Source organism: Stylophora pistillata, chromosome 3, assembly GCF_964205215.1.
Source record: "Stylophora pistillata chromosome 3, jaStyPist1.2, whole genome shotgun sequence".
In the NCBI taxonomy this organism is placed as follows: domain Eukaryota; kingdom Metazoa; phylum Cnidaria; class Anthozoa; order Scleractinia; family Pocilloporidae; genus Stylophora; species Stylophora pistillata.
In genome coordinates this window covers 47643324-47662098 of record NC_142521.1, presented here as the reverse complement: position 1 = coordinate 47662098, position 18775 = coordinate 47643324, and the positions used below count along the sequence as shown (strand labels likewise).

The 18775-nt window shown below is 37.4% G+C and overlaps 1 protein-coding gene across 1 annotated transcript; it reads left to right on the top strand.

Annotated features, from left to right (window-relative positions):
- The first annotated feature begins 117 nt into the window (after positions 1 to 117).
- Positions 118 to 10464, top strand: LOC111337209 (transcriptional regulator protein Pur-beta). Its single transcript, XM_022943472.2, has 9 exons — positions 118 to 276; positions 493 to 593; positions 3973 to 4075; positions 4343 to 4388; positions 6546 to 6621; positions 7527 to 7647; positions 8378 to 8487; positions 9318 to 9387; positions 9829 to 10464. The coding sequence occupies exons 1-9, from the start codon at positions 165 to 167 to the stop codon at positions 9915 to 9917; spliced, it is 828 nt and encodes a 275-aa protein (XP_022799207.2). The 5' UTR covers positions 118 to 164; the 3' UTR covers positions 9918 to 10464.
- Positions 10465 to 18775: the final 8311 nt, after the last annotated feature.

Sequence of the window (18775 nt, the reverse complement as noted above, 5' to 3'; positions counted from 1 at the left end):
TTTTGGAAAGTTTTTGCATTCAACTTTTTCGGTCAGGGGTTTTCTCCACTCTCTAAAGTCTTTATTGTCCCCTTTGACCCAAGTTCCAGGGACCACTTCCATATAAGGACATGTCGTTCTTCTAAATAAATAGTGCGGGGGGTCTGGGTGCGTGCGCACTCAAGATGGCTGGTGCCGAGCACGGGAACACCGAGGCTGATGTAGGAGAAGGAAGAATGGCTGCTAGTGAGGGAGCGAACGGAGGGGAATATGCGGATGAAGGACAAGATGGTCGAGGTAAAAAAAATCTCTACGAAGCCACTCATATTCGTCTCGTATTTTTGAGGGAATTCAGCTTGGAGCGGTAGAGAAGAGAAGGAGAAAAAATTGTTTTAAAGATCCATATCCTGACAGCTTTCGAAGGCCCTTCAACCTCCGGTCGCTAAGTCTTCCCCTTTGTGCCGTTTCATATTTTCTCCAAATGTTTTTGACATTGAGTTTTTCTTCCGCCAGGCGACACTGAACTTTTCAGCAAGTCACTGAAAATACAATCTAAACGTTTTTACGTGGATGTGAAGCAAAATCGTCGTGGCAAGTTCATCAAAATTGCAGAGGTTAGTCGTGAAACAATAAAATCCTTTAGCCGGTAGCGATGGAAGACATTTGTACCTTCGCTGAAGCCTTATCGAGCCGTGGGTTTTAACCTAGATAATGTCCTCTTCCTGGGAAAACCGTAAACAAGCTAACGTGATGGTTTGAGTGGGCTGTCTTTGACTGTCTCTGCATTTATTTATTTCAACTGGATTGGCGCAACGGAAAGGTGTGAAGCGGTGGAGAGTAAAATATCCTCGATATAAAAAAAACCCAAACCAAGCAGGGTGTCTCTACAACTCTTTTGATTTTAAAAAGCCCCTTATATGCAATAATTAAGCGTTCACTTAGGCAAACCCGTCATGAGTTGATAATTTTCGAATCTGTCAGCAGTCTTGCGAATTCGCGGATAATTTTTTTTTGGTCGGGCTGAATTTAAATGGCCGGGACTTCCTGTAGGGTTATAAATAAGGTATGCAGACAAAATGTACTGCTATTTGTCATTCGTGCTTTTAAGATTTGCCATTTCTTGCTTTCGCGCTTAATTTCTGTTCGTAACAAAAACGTTTGTATCCAGTCTTCAAGTGCAGGAAATATTTTCTTCTCGAAAAGAAAGACAGTGTTTTGATATTACGATAAAAATCACCGATTATCAATTATTCAGCTGTATTGGCAGGCCGCTAGCATGTTCTGCCATTGTCGTTAGCTTTTCCACGTTTTTATTTGTCCATTTTAAGAACCAAATCAGCAACGTCTTTTAAACTTTTTTTCTAGAATAAAAAAACACGAAAATAGGATATGAAAATCTTGTTGACTGTTTTGATTTAAATATATTTTTTCATGCATAAAATCTTGCCGGCTGCTAAAACGTTTTCAGGAACTAATTATGTAAATTTCTTTTGCTATTGTGATTTTCCAAAGTTCTTAGAATTGTCGTATTTTAGCACAAACCAAGAGTGAAATATATTCTCTCGCTGTCATTCCCAATAACCGTTTACTTTGGTAGAGATTGTCTTCGTTGGTCGTTCGTTAACAAGTTATGTTACGACCAAATATTAGCTCGTACAAGTTACATGCCTGTACAATTTAACATACTACGATTTCATTATTTTTTTCGTCAGAAGTTTTAATTTTAAGTATGCCTGATCGAAAGAGGGCTAAAAGTGATTTATGTACCGAAATAATATGGCATTTCACGCGAAATAGTGATCAAGATTATAGTAAATAGTTGTGTAATACCTTCACTGCATAGCGAAACTGATATGAATATTATGTTATAGCTTTACGTCCGCTGCTCATTTTCCAGTTTTGGTAATCACATGAAAGGAAATATGTGTTGAAAGGCGTTTTTTTTTTCCAAGAGACTACTCTCAGTTGAATCAATATTTAAACATACTTCTTCAAAGTTTTTAACTTTTCTAGCTTTCTTGTAATCATCATTACTAAGATATTCAGGTCTGTGTTATGGATTGTCTACAACTTAAGGTAAAAGAACAAAGGAAAAGAACCATAAAGGATTATGTATTAAATTATTCATGAGTATTTACAATGTGACTTGTATATTGAAACACCTGAAAGAATTGTTTTCGACATTTAATCTGCCACAAACTTCTGTGGCCAAATTTATTGCTCAACTAAACCTTGACTATGTTGCATATTAGTAGATATTTAAATCTTTCATACTAAATTGTTTTTTTTTCCTCTGAGTAAGCCCTCTTCCCCTCTCTGTAAAACTTGTTGAAGTTTCCTCGTATGTGGGTTTAAGTTCATAAGAAAATATTTGTCTTGGAGTTGCCCAAGCGATGAAACTTGAGTTATGTGTACATTTTCTCAGGTGTTGTGTTTTAGTTATCAGAGCAGGGTGATACCTTTAAAAGACAATATCAATTGTCCTAACTATCACAGATATTTATGTCTTCTATTTTAGTTGATTGATAGCACATACATGTCAATGCTTTGGTACTTTATGTGAAAAATTACTCACTGTGCCTTCTGAAAATCATGTTTGAGAGATAGGCTTAGAGTTTTTTGATACAGGATATGCATGACAACTGCACAGAGTTGTCTGGGGCCTAAAAATTGTTTTGAAGGAAAAGTTTAGGTCTATCAAAAAAGTATTGGCATGATGATTATCTTTCAGACTGTAGAGATCAGGAAAGTAAAGCTACTGAGATGTTTACCCAGGGCTTGACACTAATTTTTCAACTTACTAGCCAAGTGGCTAGTGACATCTTGTATGTTTTTAGATGTTATGACAATTTCAGTCTGTTTACTAGCCAAACTGGCCAGTGGAAATTGAAAACTATTAGCTAAAACTGAATTTCTACTAGTTTGTGGCTTAAGTGGGCTACCGTTAGTGTCGAGCCCTGTTAGCCACACATTATTGGACAAAATAGAGAATAGTTTTATTTAAAGTGTCATGAGAAATTGATTCAAGGCTTCTCCCAAAAGGTTGGTTTGAAGAAATGATAGAAGCAGGAGTAGTGTGTGTGTGGAAAAAAAAAAAGAAAAAACTGCAAGTGTATGTAGCTCAGGCCACAGAGATTTATTCAGAGCATTCTGTATAGTTGCTGGAAAATCTCCAATCTCCAATTTACCTGATAGCCACTGCATGCCCAATAAATATAGTGTTGTAATACACATTATACGTATTGGGAGTTAAGATAGTTTGGTGTCTTTGTAAAATTCATCTTTTTTAAATGTTAAATTTTTCATCATTTGTCACTTGTTTTCTAGTCAAGTTATTTTCTTTGTCATGTTCTTGTTACTCTCTTCGTTTTGAATGGTTTTTGACATTAATTTGTCATTTGACTGTGACAAGCAATGCTGAAATTGGAATTTTTCTGACTTGTAGTGTCTCCTCTTAATTCCGGCACAGATATTTATAGTCTAAACTACAAGGCATTTAATGCACATGAAACTATTCAAGTCTTATATGAAAATTAGTGCCATTTTGCATATAGACCCTATACCTTGTTATTAGCTGCACTGCTTCAAAACATTCAGTGCTATAGGTAGTCTCTCCACCCTTGAACATGTCTCCCATGTATAACAGTCTTGTTAAGAAAAAAGCAGTTGAGGAAGTAAATATATGGTGGGATTAGGAAACATTCTAGGAACATGATGTCACTAGCACAAGGTTGTCTCATGGAAATTAGGCTGCTAGCTGAAATTTCAAGTGAGGTGGCTCCAAGGTGGTGCCTCAAACAAGGCATTTTGGGTGCAAAGGGAAACCCAGCTTGGTAATGACATTTCACACCCAGCCTCCTATTTATAAAATGGGAGGTGCAAGAAACAGAAAGAAGTTGCCATAAACAATTCCCAAAACAACGTTATGCTATAATTATTTGACTTGTGGTAGTGTTGGTAATACTGGGGTTGCATATCTTTATATTTTGACAGGTTTCTGTTAACCGCTCTGGTAAGAGCAAAGTGATATTCACTATGGGTGTGGCACGGGATTTCTGTACCAAGCTGACTTCCTTTGCAAATTTTCTAGCTCAGGGTAGGGGACTTCTTTTTGTAAATGCCTTTGAATTAAATCGTAGAATGAAGAATAAGAATATATTTATTTTTGTTAGAGCATTTCTTATAAATGAAGTCAATCCCCATGTTAGTAAATCAGTTTTTTCCCAAATTCTCTGGAGGTCACAGGCACAGTTCAGTAGATTTTGGAGCATTGAATAGTTAGCTCTGGCTTTGTTTTTGCTGCTAGTGGCTTTTCTTTTTTAAATTTATTTATTCTAATTGTATTCAATTACCTTAATTTTAGCACCAAAACGTGACGAGGAGTCAGAGGAATCTGGCAATTTGATGAGGTATTGGTAGAAGGAGTATTTATTTCAGATCATTATTCTGTCTTCAGGAATAGCCTGTGCCACTTTTACCGTATTTATTCATCTATAATCCGAACTCGGCTGTAAGCCAAGACCCTAAACTTCAGTCTGTTTTAATCAGGAAGGTTCTTAAAACGTGTAAATTGAAAATACTCTGCTATATGCTGAGACCATATTCAGAGAATTCCATTCTCTAACAAACTGAAATGAACGCAAAAGTTCCGAAACAGAAAAGAGTTTCCATGCAGTATTGCCGTCAAAAACAATTCCAAAATAACCAGAGAGTAAGTCATCAGCGAGTTGCTAGAGGAAAGATCAAGAGAATCTCTTTATTGGAGAGCTTGAGATGTCAGCGAAACGCACAACGATGGGGCGTTGCACTCCGAAATATCCACGGCTGGATGAGAGATTACTTGACTGGTTTGCAAAGCAGAGAAGCCAAGGTAAGTTTTCTTTTCACGGGATCGCATCTTTCAACACTGTAACATGTGACGAGTTTGTTTACCAATCATGGGAATGGAAGATTCTGATTGGTCAGTTTCAAAATTTTTAAAACGCTTTCGCAAGATCTATACACTCGTTCAAAACCTGCAGAATCTCTAATACTCTAGACGGCACAGAAGATGAAGCAATCTACTGTGAGAAACGGCAGAACTAGCGGATGAGGAGGAGATGGACAAACAATTCCTTGCCAACACTGAGGACAAACAGTAAGCCGTATTTACTACGTGCCAAAAAGAACAAACCGCTCCTTAAAATGGAAGCAACCACATAAATAAAGTCAATGACCAACTTCAACTTGTTTTGTTGTTTACTTCTGCATGCAATATCTCAGCTTATAGACAAACATATCTATGTTTCCTTTGAATTTACTGTTTCAAAAAAATTATGTTAGGAAAAACACTTGGCTATAAGCTGAGAACCCTTCTCTAGCTCAAATTTTTGAGATCTGTTTTGGTAAATTTTTGTGAAAAAATCTCTTGGCTTATAGATAAATAAATACGGTATAATTAGTAAATTCATTAGTGCCCCTAGAAAGTGTTTCTCTATGAAGTTTGTTGTTTTGCCAAGTTCTGTGAATTTGTTGAATCCAGGGCTCTAATTTAATTTTTTGATCACTAACCCTTCAGGTTAGTAGACATCTTTTTTACTCACCAAATTATAAAGTTTGGTATCCAAGCTCACAAGTTACGATATCTCAAACAAGAGTAGCTGAAATCGCATGGTGACCTCAAAAACGTTGACAATTATGCACCTATTTTATTTCCCTCTTGTTTTACCATGATTAGTCAAGAACAGTACATCTACAGCACATTCTCTAAAAAGAGTTAAAATTGACTTAACAACTTGAGTATTCTAAGTATTCCTCTTAGAGTCGGGTCTATGTGCTCTTTCTCCTGAGGTCTACCAATATTTCAATATGTTAGAAAATTTTACTAATCATGTCGGGTTAGTTGGACAAATTTCTAGTAACCAAACATTGAAAATTACTAACCTTTGGTTAACAGGTTACCATTAATTTCCAGCCCTGGAATCCCTATTTTCTAAACCCATGTAAATCCAGTTCTGTCTTAAATATTCCATACAGGACACACAATGGGCAACAGGTTAATGTGAAATATCACATGGACCAAGCTACTGTTGTATTATGCTTTGCTTGACTTGAAGAATTACTGTGTATTATAAATTTTTTTCGACACAACATGTCACTCAAATTTGAACTATTAGAGATTAATGACAGCAGCTTGTCTTTTGGAAGTGGCACATACAAAACATGTTGTGGGGTCTGTTTCTCAAAAGTTCTGGTAACTTAACAGCCTGAAGCTGTGTTTTAAAATAAAATTTTAAGAATAGAGAAGCAGGCTTTGGCATTCTAACCAGACCATTTAGTTTTTCTATCTTATAGTTTCATTGTATAATAATTTACAATACTACTGAAACCCCCATCTTGAAGGAAAACAGAACGGCTTAATGGGCCAGTTATTAGTTACCAGGACCTTTGAGAAACATATCCTGGGTCATAAGAATTGTGATTTACAGTATAGTTACTAGTGCCTTCAAGGGTTTAGATATTTTTCTAGAACCTTAGCTTAACTAGCTTCAATAATCAGATGTGACTTTTTTGGTTGTATTTTCTAGCGAAAGCATTAGAGGTCCAAATAACAGAATGTACTATCTGGACCTCAAAGAAAACAACAGAGGAAAGTTCCTCAAGGTCTGTGTTGGGACTTTCTTTATTACTGAATTTTACCAAACAATTAAGTAGTTTAATAGAGATTCATGTAGTGCAACATTCTCTCCCAGATTACAAGACTCTTCATTATGAGAAACAGGAAATGAATGTTATGTATTCCTTGATATTTTCTTACACCCTTGGTACTCGTATAGGATTTCACTATCAGTATACAATATTACTCAGTGGTTAGAAGTGGAACCAGAGTTTTCATTTTAGTAATGTTGTTTTTAGAGAATATTGGACATAGAGAGCAGGGAAAAACTCTCCATGTTTAAACAACTCAGGCAGTGGACAAGTAGCAAGGGATTTCTGCAGAGTAATCTAATGATTCTATGATCACTAATGACAAACACCTTGATGGGACTCAAGGTTTCTGTCATTGCATGGTTACTTACAATAGGGTCAATGAGTGCAAATTAAACTGTCTAAGAAAAGAAAATTAAGGATTACCTGTCCTTAGTATTTAATAAAAACTGTTCATGTTACATTAAGTATTCAACTGCAAATTTAACTGTTAAAGGTAATTGTAGTATTTTTCTCTTTTGGCTGGTTAGTTAAAATGGTTGATTTATTTAATAGTTTGCTAACCAGAATGTGGGTCTTTTCCAACAAAACATTGGCTTCATTTCAGTAAATGTCATTTTTGTCAATACCAATGGTAATTTTTCCCTAAAAGGATCTTAATCTCTCTAGGGTTAACTGTACACAAACTGGCAGTGCAATATACAGAATTCTATTGACCAGAAGGGCTCAGGAAGTGTTCTGAAGGAACATGTTGCTTCCTGTAAACCAACCAATTTATAAAACACTTAATAAACTGTAGAGAGGTGATTCAGTTTTATGGTCCCAGAACCATTCTCAAAGGAAGTCATTTTCTTTTTCAGATCAACCAAACTGGGACATATGGCCGTGGAGGTCGCACAAATATTGCTGTTCCAGCTCAAGGCATTGTGGACATAAGAGATGCCCTTTCAGAGGTATTGGAGGAATATGGCTCTGAAGAAGGTTTGTTTGTTTCATTGATTCCTACTAAACAGAACATAAATCAAGTACTTCACAAATTTTATTTGGCTTTCTATTTGTCTTCTCTCCCATAGATACATTTTGTTGTTCTGTTACCCTTGGGTTTGAAGTGGGGAGAGGTTATGGTTGGCTCTCTTACTCTGACCCTTTTTTAACCTTCCACTCTCAAGATTTAAATAAACATTTTCATCAATGTTTGCTATACATTTCCAATAGGTTTGGACTGAGAATTTGGAGTCGAATCAAGAATATCTCGTAGTTAATGTTTTTATGTTGTGATGAAATTTTGAGACGAGACGAGACGTTACGAGACGTTATGTCTAGCAAACTGACTCAATGTTTTTATGTCTCCTTACCTTTCTGCTTGAAAAGATGTTTTGGTATTGTTTTGAGAAATGTAGTTTTGGTCACTTTGGGAGTGAAAAGGCTAAAGAGTAAACCCATGCTCCCCTTGTTTAGGACTATCACCATTAAGCTCTGAGAGGTTATGAACGTGCAACTGCTCCTCTCAATTTCAGTACATCCCACCTGCAAAGCTAGCATGTCATGTGACTAGAGGTGCATATTATCCAATTTCTCTGATGTTTTTCACAAGGAAATGTTCCTAGTTTCAAGAGAGAATTACTGTATGTTAGCAGGTTGTGATAATTTATCTTGACAACTCCATGTATTGGTAAATCTTGTGGTTTTTTCTTTTTGCTTTTTCTTTTAGAGGAAGTATCCAGTGACTTGCCTGCCTCTCGTGAGCAGCGTGTGGAGCAAAAACGCTTCTACTTTGATGTTGGTAGCAACCCAAGAGGAGTGTACCTGAGGATTTCTGAGGTGAGGTTTTTAGCCACAGATATCTGTTCAAACAACAGACATCTTACTCAATCGGCGTCACACTTGCCTTCTGGTTATCGCAATACACTGGGGATCAATAGGTCAGGGTGTGAGCACTGGTTGGTTTGTGTTTTTGGGTGAGTTAGAAATTAGATGTGTTCTATCCTGGTTAAAGGGTTATACATGTGAAACTGGGATGAGTTTTGGCTGTAATGGGCCAGTGTTTTTTTTTTGTTTTTTTTGTTTTTTTTTCCACTTAAATGGCATGGGAATTTTTTCCTCAACCCCATTTATTTTCATTTGTTTGGTTTTTGTTGGTACCTTGCAGCGTATATTCTAGGCTGTGGGTCGCACACCTGAAACATATAACATTTTGTGGGATTTCTTTTTAGTGTCAACTCAACACTTAACAACTCAGTGAATGTCAAGAAGGCTCACCTTAGATGATTTTTGGGAATAACACATTTGTTCCACATAAAAAATGCACTGTTTGCAATATGTACAATGAAGTACTTTGGCTCACCCCAGCATCTCAGTACACTATTTCTTGTCATTAACCTAGCCCAGACATATTACCTTCCAAAGTTCTTTTTATGTTTACTTTAAGATGCCAAGGTTTATGATGCACTGTGTTGAGTGAATTGACGAGAAAACAAAACAAAACAAAAGTAAAAAGTAGCCTACTAGAATTCTGTTGAGAAGCTGAAAACTGAAGGCACACTTGGCTTCCTGAGTCACACAACAAAGAATAGTTTTATCAACTTATTCACAGGCAGGATGAATTATCCATGTTTTACTGAGGAAACTGATAGCTTCTAAATGTCTCTTAGGTGACAGCCAACTATCGGAACTCAATTACAATACCAAAGAGAGGATGGGCAAGTGTAAGGGACATAATTGGTGAGTCACATCCTTTACTTTCACTTTCTTTGCTCACTTTCTATCAGTTATAATTGGCTGGTTGAGTAAAAAGAAACCTTTAGTTTCAGTTAAGGCAGATTGATTGCTAAGAAAGAGAGCCCTTTCATTTGTTGTACTATACCACAACACATAAGAGGGGAACCATGTTGATATACCAAGCCAATCATGAAGAATTTTAACTTCTTTCCTGCTAAATGCTTTCCTCCGATACTTGTTCGTTAAGGTAAAACATTTTTATCACAGAAGCCAGTAAAAACCGAGGAGCTACAAGGAGCCAGTTGAAATCGAAATTTATGTGTGTATATAGGGAAAAGAAAAGCCGAATCATATAATGCAATCCTGGATCAATTTCGACTCGTGATTGAACATTGCTTTATGTGAGTCCTAATCAGTTGTCTTTTTTTTTTTTTTTTTTATCAGACGATTTTGTGAAGAAAATGGATGACGAAGAAGAAGAAGAAGAAGAAGAAGAGGAAGAGGAAGAAGAAGAAGAAGAAAGAGGGGACTAATCCGTATCACTTCTCTCAAGCCTCCTCCACTCTCCCTTTCTTTCTTTCATTCTCCCTGCCTTCTCTTCTAATCTTCCCCCTTCCTCAGCACGTAAAAAAATTATTACTTTTAACTTTAGTCCCTTAAATATTATACATAGTATTTCTTCCATTTCTCTTACCGAAAAGAAGATCAATCATTTGATAATTATGACGGAAGCAAACTTTTACCGTACTGTTGTTGTAAACAGAATGCAAAATTATTCTCATTTCAGAGGGTGCAAAGAATTTTAGCTCCGCAGATTACAGTTTTGGTTGTAATCGCTTCGGCTTTTGAATGCCATGCACACCAGATACAAAGGACCAAAAAAAAAAAAAGAAACGAAATTTAATACTAAATTTCTCATGCTTGTACAAAAAAATTAAGCCTTCAAAAAGCGGTCATTGTGATAAGTGATATTTTAAGGTGAAAACTGTTAGCCGGCCTACAGTAGCTGGCTGGTGTTCAGTCATCTGATGTGAGTCTGCCAAGCCAATAAAATTTGGACAAGAGTCCATAAAAAGATTATTGCCTTGTAATTGTATTTTTTCTGTGGTGTGACCTGCGAATTCTCAGGGAAAGCGGAGGGAGTTCTCGTGGCAGATGAAGGGAGAGGGTCGCTCTCTCGCCCTGGAGTGAAAGCCAGCAGCATTGGTGTTAAATGTAATGCATTGTTATTTTTGTTTTCTTTTTCTCTTTCAAGTTAAACGGTAGGAAGGAAAAACGCAAAGGAAATCATGCCCTTCCTCCAGCGTCCTGTAAGCGGAAAGGTTGTTAGAGGGCCAATTCTACTCGGAAGAAACAATCAGGAGTGTGATACTATTTTGATTGTGGTTGCATATTTGCATTTGTGATGGTGTTTCAAGAGGCCCCATTTAAGCCACTGCAACTTCTGAACCACCCACATTTTATTAGCCAGTGTTCCACTTTCGGAACTGCGATGCCCATCCTAGCCTGCGAGAAGGCCCTCGTTAGTAGCGTTTGAGCTTTAGTGATCCCGCGCCCGAGGTGAAATATGACGCCTTGAGCACTGACTCCAACCACCGCGAGGTCTGAGAAGGGGTCTAGGACCGATAATTATTAGTGCCAGACCCCTGGCAAACCTATCCACGAAGCGGAGCATTGCAAATAATGAGGGCCCCTTTCTGGACTATGACCTTCCTGTCTGAAATACCCTTTACCAGAGAGAAATCAAGAGAGAGAGTCTTAATTACGCTTTTTCTCAGCTTAGGGGAAAATGGAAAAAGGAAATTGAATAAACGGGAGCAAGAATTTGATAATTGGAATTTAGTTCAGCAATGGAAAAAAAAAATTTTCTTTCTATCATTGTCGAACAAATTACATTAATGGGAGCCCAAATGAGCTCGAACTGATCGATAGGGAGTTCGACTTTAATTTTATTGCCAGAAAATCTCTCACACTTGGTAGTGCTACCATTATAAAGTAATCAAAGGGTGAAAGCAACTAATTTTTCATCCATGACCTCGTTAAAAAGCATTTTTTAATGAGCTTTTTGACACATCATTACTATAACAACTGACTGCTGTGAAGCGGTTTTCACGCTGAGTCGACCTTAGCCACGAGAGAGCTATTTGTTAGATCATCTTTGACTCTACGCATATCAAATAAACTTGTTCTGAATAACCACCCTTTTTTTAAATGTTTACAATAAAAATCATACAAAGCTTAACATGACAACTAACTCCAAAGCTGAGGATTGTTTTTGTTTACTTCTCCAAGCCACAATAGTAAGTTTCCTCTTGCACTGTACATACTCGTAGGGTAATTCTGCTTCACTGGCTTTCGCTGCATTTCAAAACTGTAGCTCTGTAGAGAGTCTTTCTCGTAAAGTTTAAAATTGAAATCTTCATCGTTGCTGTCTGAAAAAGAACCAGTCATTAGTCGTCTTTGATTTATACAAGTATGATTTCCATCAATATCAGTAGTTTTCTGAGGGTTTGAAAAAGTTTCAGTCTCTCCTCTCAGCTGGTCATCTGTTCGTTTTTCAGTGTGTTTATTCGACCCACGAATTTTCCCGACATGTAAAGTTAATTTTTCTTTAATAACTCTTCGTGGATCGATATTGCGTGTTGTCTGTTGTAAAGGCACATTCTCTAATTCCGGTGTTGCGTTGTTCGATTGAAACATGGCCTTTTTGGTGGGGTTGTCTCTCTTTGATGCCAGAACCTCTCTCTTATCCGAGAAACTGTACTTTCGAAGCCGTGTGTTATTATTGCGAATTAGTACTGGGATGTAAGACGGTCTCTCTGAAGATAAGGAAAGCATGGAATTCCTTCGGGTTATACTGTGACGACTGGGTCTATCGAGCACCTGCTCATCTAATCCCTTCGGCCTTAGAGGGCTTGAAAAACTTTTGATCTTATTTCCAAACCTGCATGAGTTTTCTGTGGGTTCATTCATTTCATTACCATCACGCTCTGTAAAGTCTTCAGATGGCACAATCGCCGGGGTTTTGTCTTTGTTTTCCAAGCGCTCTTTGTCTCTATTGGCTTCCACTTTATCGCTTTTCGTTCTCAAAGTTTTCCACTCGCTACGAGGCCTGATTGTACCGTGCATAGATTCAAACCTAACTTCTTTTGTCCGTGTGGCCTTTGTCATTTTCTCCGTGCTTTTCTGTGTTTTCTTACCTCTCGTTTCTTCGTCCTTGTTCGATCGCTGATTTTGAAAACCATTCTTTTGAAGCCAAAATGACACTTGGGAGTCTCTGCTGCGAAATACTTCATATCGTTTCATGCTTACCAACAGTTTAGCAGTAAAAAATTTCTCTCCGTATAGTTGTAGAGAAACCGGAACAAAATTCTATTCTCAAAGGCAAAAGCCTACATTCGGGGGTGAAATTATGCCATAAGGACTTTGATATCCAACTGGCATAGGCAAACGCAACATAACATAAGCAACGATGCTGATTTAGTTTCGTTCCACGATTTGATTGGACATCAGGCAGCACGATATATGAAACCGCATAGGACTATTTTGAACGAAATCGCAGAATTGTACATGAATCTGTACAGTATTTTCAGCTGTCACGATGAACGGTTTACAGGTACCATATTTGCATACGCTTTCCAGAGTCAATAAGTGAATTGAAAACCTAATCTTCAGTCTTTTCTTGTTTGGTTGCAGTCCATTAGCTTAAACACCTCCAAACAAAGAAACCTAGCATAATTATGCTGAGGGTGGACCGTCAAAAAAAAGATTTCATTTGTGGTACGTAAACACGGTTCAAAGAAGTATAAAGGTATAAAAGAACTGGTTAAAAAGACCCAGATCTGCGGGGGGCGGATAAGAAAACAAAGGCTTGATGAACCTTTTGTTTTAATGTACTTGAAAAGCTTTCATTTTTCGCGATCGTCTTTGTCAAATTAAATGATATTTAAACGTGGACAGGAAAACATTACAGAAAAGCGATCGAACGCTTTCGTGTTCATTCCAAGAAAATTGCTTCCTGACAGCTACGAATAGTTCTCTGGTTTCGAATAATCGAAAGTGATTATTTCGCTGCAATTGAATTTCAAATGATTTGTCAGTCTTAATCACTTGAATTTGGTAACTAAGTGTTTTTCTGATAAAAGACTTCCGCAATGAATTATTTTCGTGCAATGAAGAACTTAAGAGATCTTGTAAAAGGTTATTTTTGTCACTCGGTCTCGCTGAAGTGTTTATTATTCGATAAAGGCGAGTTCAGGTCTTATTGCCTGATCTACTAGAGTTTAAAATTGTTTATTCAAAAAATTCCGGCTACAAACAAAGGAGTTATTCAGAAAAGAAAGAAAATACTCTCTGGCTCTTTCCTGGGAATGTTACAAAAGAATCCCGAATTTTCCTGATTGGAAAGAGTTGGAGATTTGAAGGAGGTTCCATTTTCAACGAATGACACCTCATTGTTTTGTGTCTTTTTAGTTGACTTAGCAACCTCATCACTGTCATGAATGGATATAATTGTTTGGCCAACCTATCTCCTGCAAGGCAGTGTCATTATTTTCTTAACCAGCGTAACTAGCAGTTTTGTAAGTGCTTTAAAAGCGTCATGCCGCAGAATCCTGAGAATGAGCGGCGAAGTGTGTTGCAAAATGTTTGGGACGGAAATAGTTTCTAAAACCTTTTGAGTTTGTGTTGGCGGACAGCAAAGATCTGGGTTGCCTATCCACTACACCTCCACACAGAAGTTGATAGATACTGTACCGAGTTCGAGATCCGTACAGTAAGTTACGGACCGAGTTTTTATCCGCTCGGATTAATAATAATGGCCCAATCGCGACGGTGCGCGGGTCGTAATTCCCAGCGGAGAAAAACCGAGGTGCCGCGATTGAAAGTACGAACTGAGTTAGAGATCTTAGTAAGATATTTTTCAAATCGATCCAAGTTGGGTTGAAGGGAAGATTTTTGTTCAAACAAACTTGAGAATATGACGGGCCGTGCAGTGAAATAGGACCAGCTTTGCTGACTAATCATAGCGAAGACACTAAGTGAGCGCCACCTCCAGCTTTTGATCTAAGTTTAATTTGGGGTTTTATGGTTCACCTGGGGGCGACGGCTTGGGGCCACTGCACAAGAGGTTGATGTCACCTACATCCGACGTTCTCTATGTGTTGTGTCGAGTTTTTGTACGCTAGAGCGATCAACATCTCCGAAGGTAGACTTTTACCTGTGAGTATAGACCATAGAGGGGAAACGAAGAGAACGTAACACTGATATAATTTGCATGTTTAACAGCAAACTCCGTTAATAATTTGTTTCTTTTATTTATTTATTCATTTATTTAGAAGTTTCATCTACGAAACCCCGTTAATAAAGTTTTATCTGTTTAGAAGTTTACTCTGTTGGTTCATTTACTTTTGTAAAGTTGGTGGCTCCTAAAGGAGCCGTTCTTTTTTGGATCGACGATCTTTATCTCCGCAATTGCGACCAATAGTTCAAGTCTGAACAAAACGACTCCTCTGAGAACCACCAAATAAAATAAAAGTCAGTGGCCAACGTGTTGATGTCCATAAATAAAATAAAATGAAGTCTAATAAAACGCCAAGAAAGGTATACTTTAATATTTTAATTGTCACGGTACGCCAATCAAACGAAACTGTCGTGGTTGCATTGCCGGTTTGAATGACCTATGGGTGACTCTCGTTTACAGTTGAAACTTCTTGGTATTACTTTGAACTGCTGGGGTGATGTTGTTTTTTAACAAAGTGGCCACTGAATTCTGTTTTTAAAAAAGCGGCCACAATCGTTCTCAAATAGTATTTCAAGCCATCTTATATTTAAAAAAAAAAAGACAGCTTTTGTATGTGTTACGAACTCTTCACCTTTTAAACCAATATATTTTCAATTTGTTGACAAAAATGTGTACTTAAATCAAAACTGTTCCTTCGACTTCTTACATATTTAACGTTCAGGGGTGTACACATTGATTTTCTCAAATTAATGTCTGCGTAGTCACCAAACAGATGAGAGGTAAAACCATCAGAAAAGTAAACAATCACGAAAACAACGCTTCGCTTTCCCTTGTAAAAATTTGCCGGTTACTCATTTTAGCGATCTCTCGAACCCTCGGTTTCTCGAACCCCCCGATATCTCGAACCAAACCTTGTTTCCCTTGGATTTGCAATTGGACTTGTAATTTCACCGCCGATTTCTCGAACCAATTTGCGTTTTAGCTGGAGGTTAGAGAAATCGGGATTCCACTGTATTTAAGAACGATTGTGACCTAGACGCTTTGTTGAAAACAAAACATACCCGGGAACGTACTCAGACTGTATTTTTCTCTGAGTAGTTAATTAGCCTACGTATAATCTGTATACCTTATGGGACTATATTACTGAGGTGTCTTTGTTTGTATATATTTCACGTTGTGTGGTTTATAGGAATTTATTATTAGCTCTTTAAATATTTAAACTAGTTGCCAAGTATCGTATCTCGATTGTAAGTTTTTTTTTTCAGACTGACCTTTTCTTTCTTGGTTTAATTGTATTGTAATTCTTTTAGTTAAAGCTTTCTTCTACTCCTGTAAATTCTTCGCGTCTTTTTTGCTGACCTTAGGCCATTTAAGCCCCCGGCTTTGGCTGTCCTTGTGTATTTTTTCCTTCCAATGTGTGAATAGCAGGAATAAAGAACCTAATATTCCACAATAATGCAAATGATGGCGAAAGATGATCGCGGAAAAGTATTAAGTGTCTTCACTCATAGTTACACCTTTAGTCTTTCAAAGAGCTTTAATTCAGTTACACATGTGCTAACTGCGAGGAGTATTTTAATTAAAATCGAAACTCCTTCAAAGAAAGGTGGAGTTAAATTTTAAACATCGCAGCATTACTTCGGAAATGTGATAGCTAGGGGCGTTCCCGTATAATTTCGCTATCAATATTGATCTGCCGTTGGCATATCGATTTGTTTACATCTGAGAGAGGGATACATTTGCATATGTCTACATACATGTCACATAACTGCACATGGGTTTCAAATTCCTACGTTTGACACGTGTGACATATGTGTGACACATATATGTCACATACATATGTAGCAGATATAAGAAAAACCACAACTAAAAAGGGCGTTAACGATAATCGTGACCTGTCACAAGAAGAGAAATATTAATCAGATATACATGAAGTACTATCAACTATGGTTTTGCAATTCATTATAGGGCGATTGCAAAACTTCTTTTTCCTATCGAGCAAATAAAAACAAGCCTACTTCAGTGTAAAAATACAAGTTGTCAGTAATGTGTCGGTATCATGTTGGCCGACAGTTGGCTGACAGGTTACTGACAGGCAAACATGGGAGCTATTGTTCACTTTTACCAAGGTACCAAAGGCATTTTTATTTTAATTTCCAAACATGATTTGAGTATGTAATGAACAGCATGAAATACATAGCAAGAGGTAGAATAGGGTGCAAAGACAGGTGGGTGTTGCGTTGTGTAGATAAAGAATGGGTTTCATTAGGTTTCACATGTGCTATCAGTGGTATTTGGTGATAATCTAACCTACTGAAGTCAGAAAATGCTCATGAAAGTTTGACAGATAGTCTGGTGATTTGTGAGTCTGGTGCAGCACGTGCTAACCAGACCCTGAAATTTCTGGTGGATGTTGAAGACAAGGATAAGAAGTGTCAAGCCAAAAATTAACATTAAGGTGATGAACAAATGAAATGCATCTACTAGGCTAAAAAATAGTTTCTCACTTTTAACACTGACATGCTTTGATAGTCGAAACATTGGTTGACCTCGTGAGATACTGGATGTCCAAACCTGTGAGAATGAAACCTACTGAATAAGAGCATGATACTACTTTTGAAACAATTAAAGAGTGTTGATGTGAAACTTCTAAGACCTCTTGCTGGTAGATCTTAAAAGAAAAGGATGATGATCATCCTTCTTCATCCTTTGTTAGGAAAGCAAAGTGTTGTTTGAAGCTGGGTTAAGATAACTTGGGGTTTGTATGAAATCAGATTTCAGATTTGAAAGCTTTAAAAGAGAATTAAGTCCATTTTTTTGTCTACAATTTAATGATTGGATGCTAGCTCTAAAAAGAATAGAGAAAATTTTCCCAAAGAAGGCTTTTGAACAAAGGTCCCGTCTCCTGCAGGGTTGGGGTAGGAGATGTTAATTTCCCACACAAGAGATTACTGTGTGATGGATGTCCTCCCCTGGGGTGGGATGGGTGGGTACAGTAGGTGAGGACCACATGTTAGAAAACTTGTGTAAAGTTAATATGTTACCCTCCTTAAATAAAGATGTATGAGTACAAGTATGTAAAGGAATAAAGAAACCTGGATTACAATTTAACCTTGGGTTTGCACTAGTTGGCCTGCAAACAAGTAGGCCCTGAGCTACGAGATACAAACCAAGTTTTTTCAGCTCGTATTCCTATGAATGACCAATCTGCAAAATGTGTGGGCCACAAATTCAAGCAGGAAAAAGGAAGGATTCTCGTTACATTATCGTTACTATCATTCTCTTCAAATTATTATTATAAGTTTATCATTTTAATTACAATCATCATCAGTTTTCTTACAAAAAAACTGGCCAAAATTTTTTTTTCCTAGGCCCATCAACTTACAGACTCTTATTTTGGGTACATCCTATGTTTTGCATCTCTCTTGATACCAAACATGATAATTTTGCACATCTGCAAGATAATTATCCAGAGATTAAAACTCAGAGTACTTAGATACCTTGAAAATGACTCAATTTGTCTCATTCCCACTCTGATAAATAGTGGATATGTTGTTTAAAGGCTGGATTAAATGCTATCCACTGAATAAAACTTTTAGCCAGCGAATAACACTTGATACCTTTTGCTATCACTTATCTGCCAGCTAGTGATTTATCTGTTGGATTAAGTGCCCTTTATACAACTAGGCCCAGTTGTAAAGTCTGGGGTACCAAAATGTTCCATGCAAATTGTACAGCAGTCACATGCAAATAGCACAATGGTCAACCTTTTCAGAGACACCTCAGGTAAAAAAAGGTTTTATATTTCAGAGGCTTCAAAGATCACAATCCCAGCTGATTTGTGATCTGTGAATTACCATCCACTTTGTTTGCTTTTGCTTTGTCTGCAACATCAGTTCTTTAGGTGACATCAAACGACTGGCGAGTCACCCCAGCAACCACAGAACTTTCACATACTATGATAATTGAATCTGTTTCCTAATACCATCGTCGTCTCTTGATGATGTAACTGTATGGAAGAATCAGCTCTCGTTCCCCAATTTCTGTTTCACTCACAAATGACCTTTCCGTCTTAAAATCAAAGTGAACCATCAGTAAACAGTTTTTAGCACAGTTAATTATACTTAAATACCGTACTGAAATATCTCA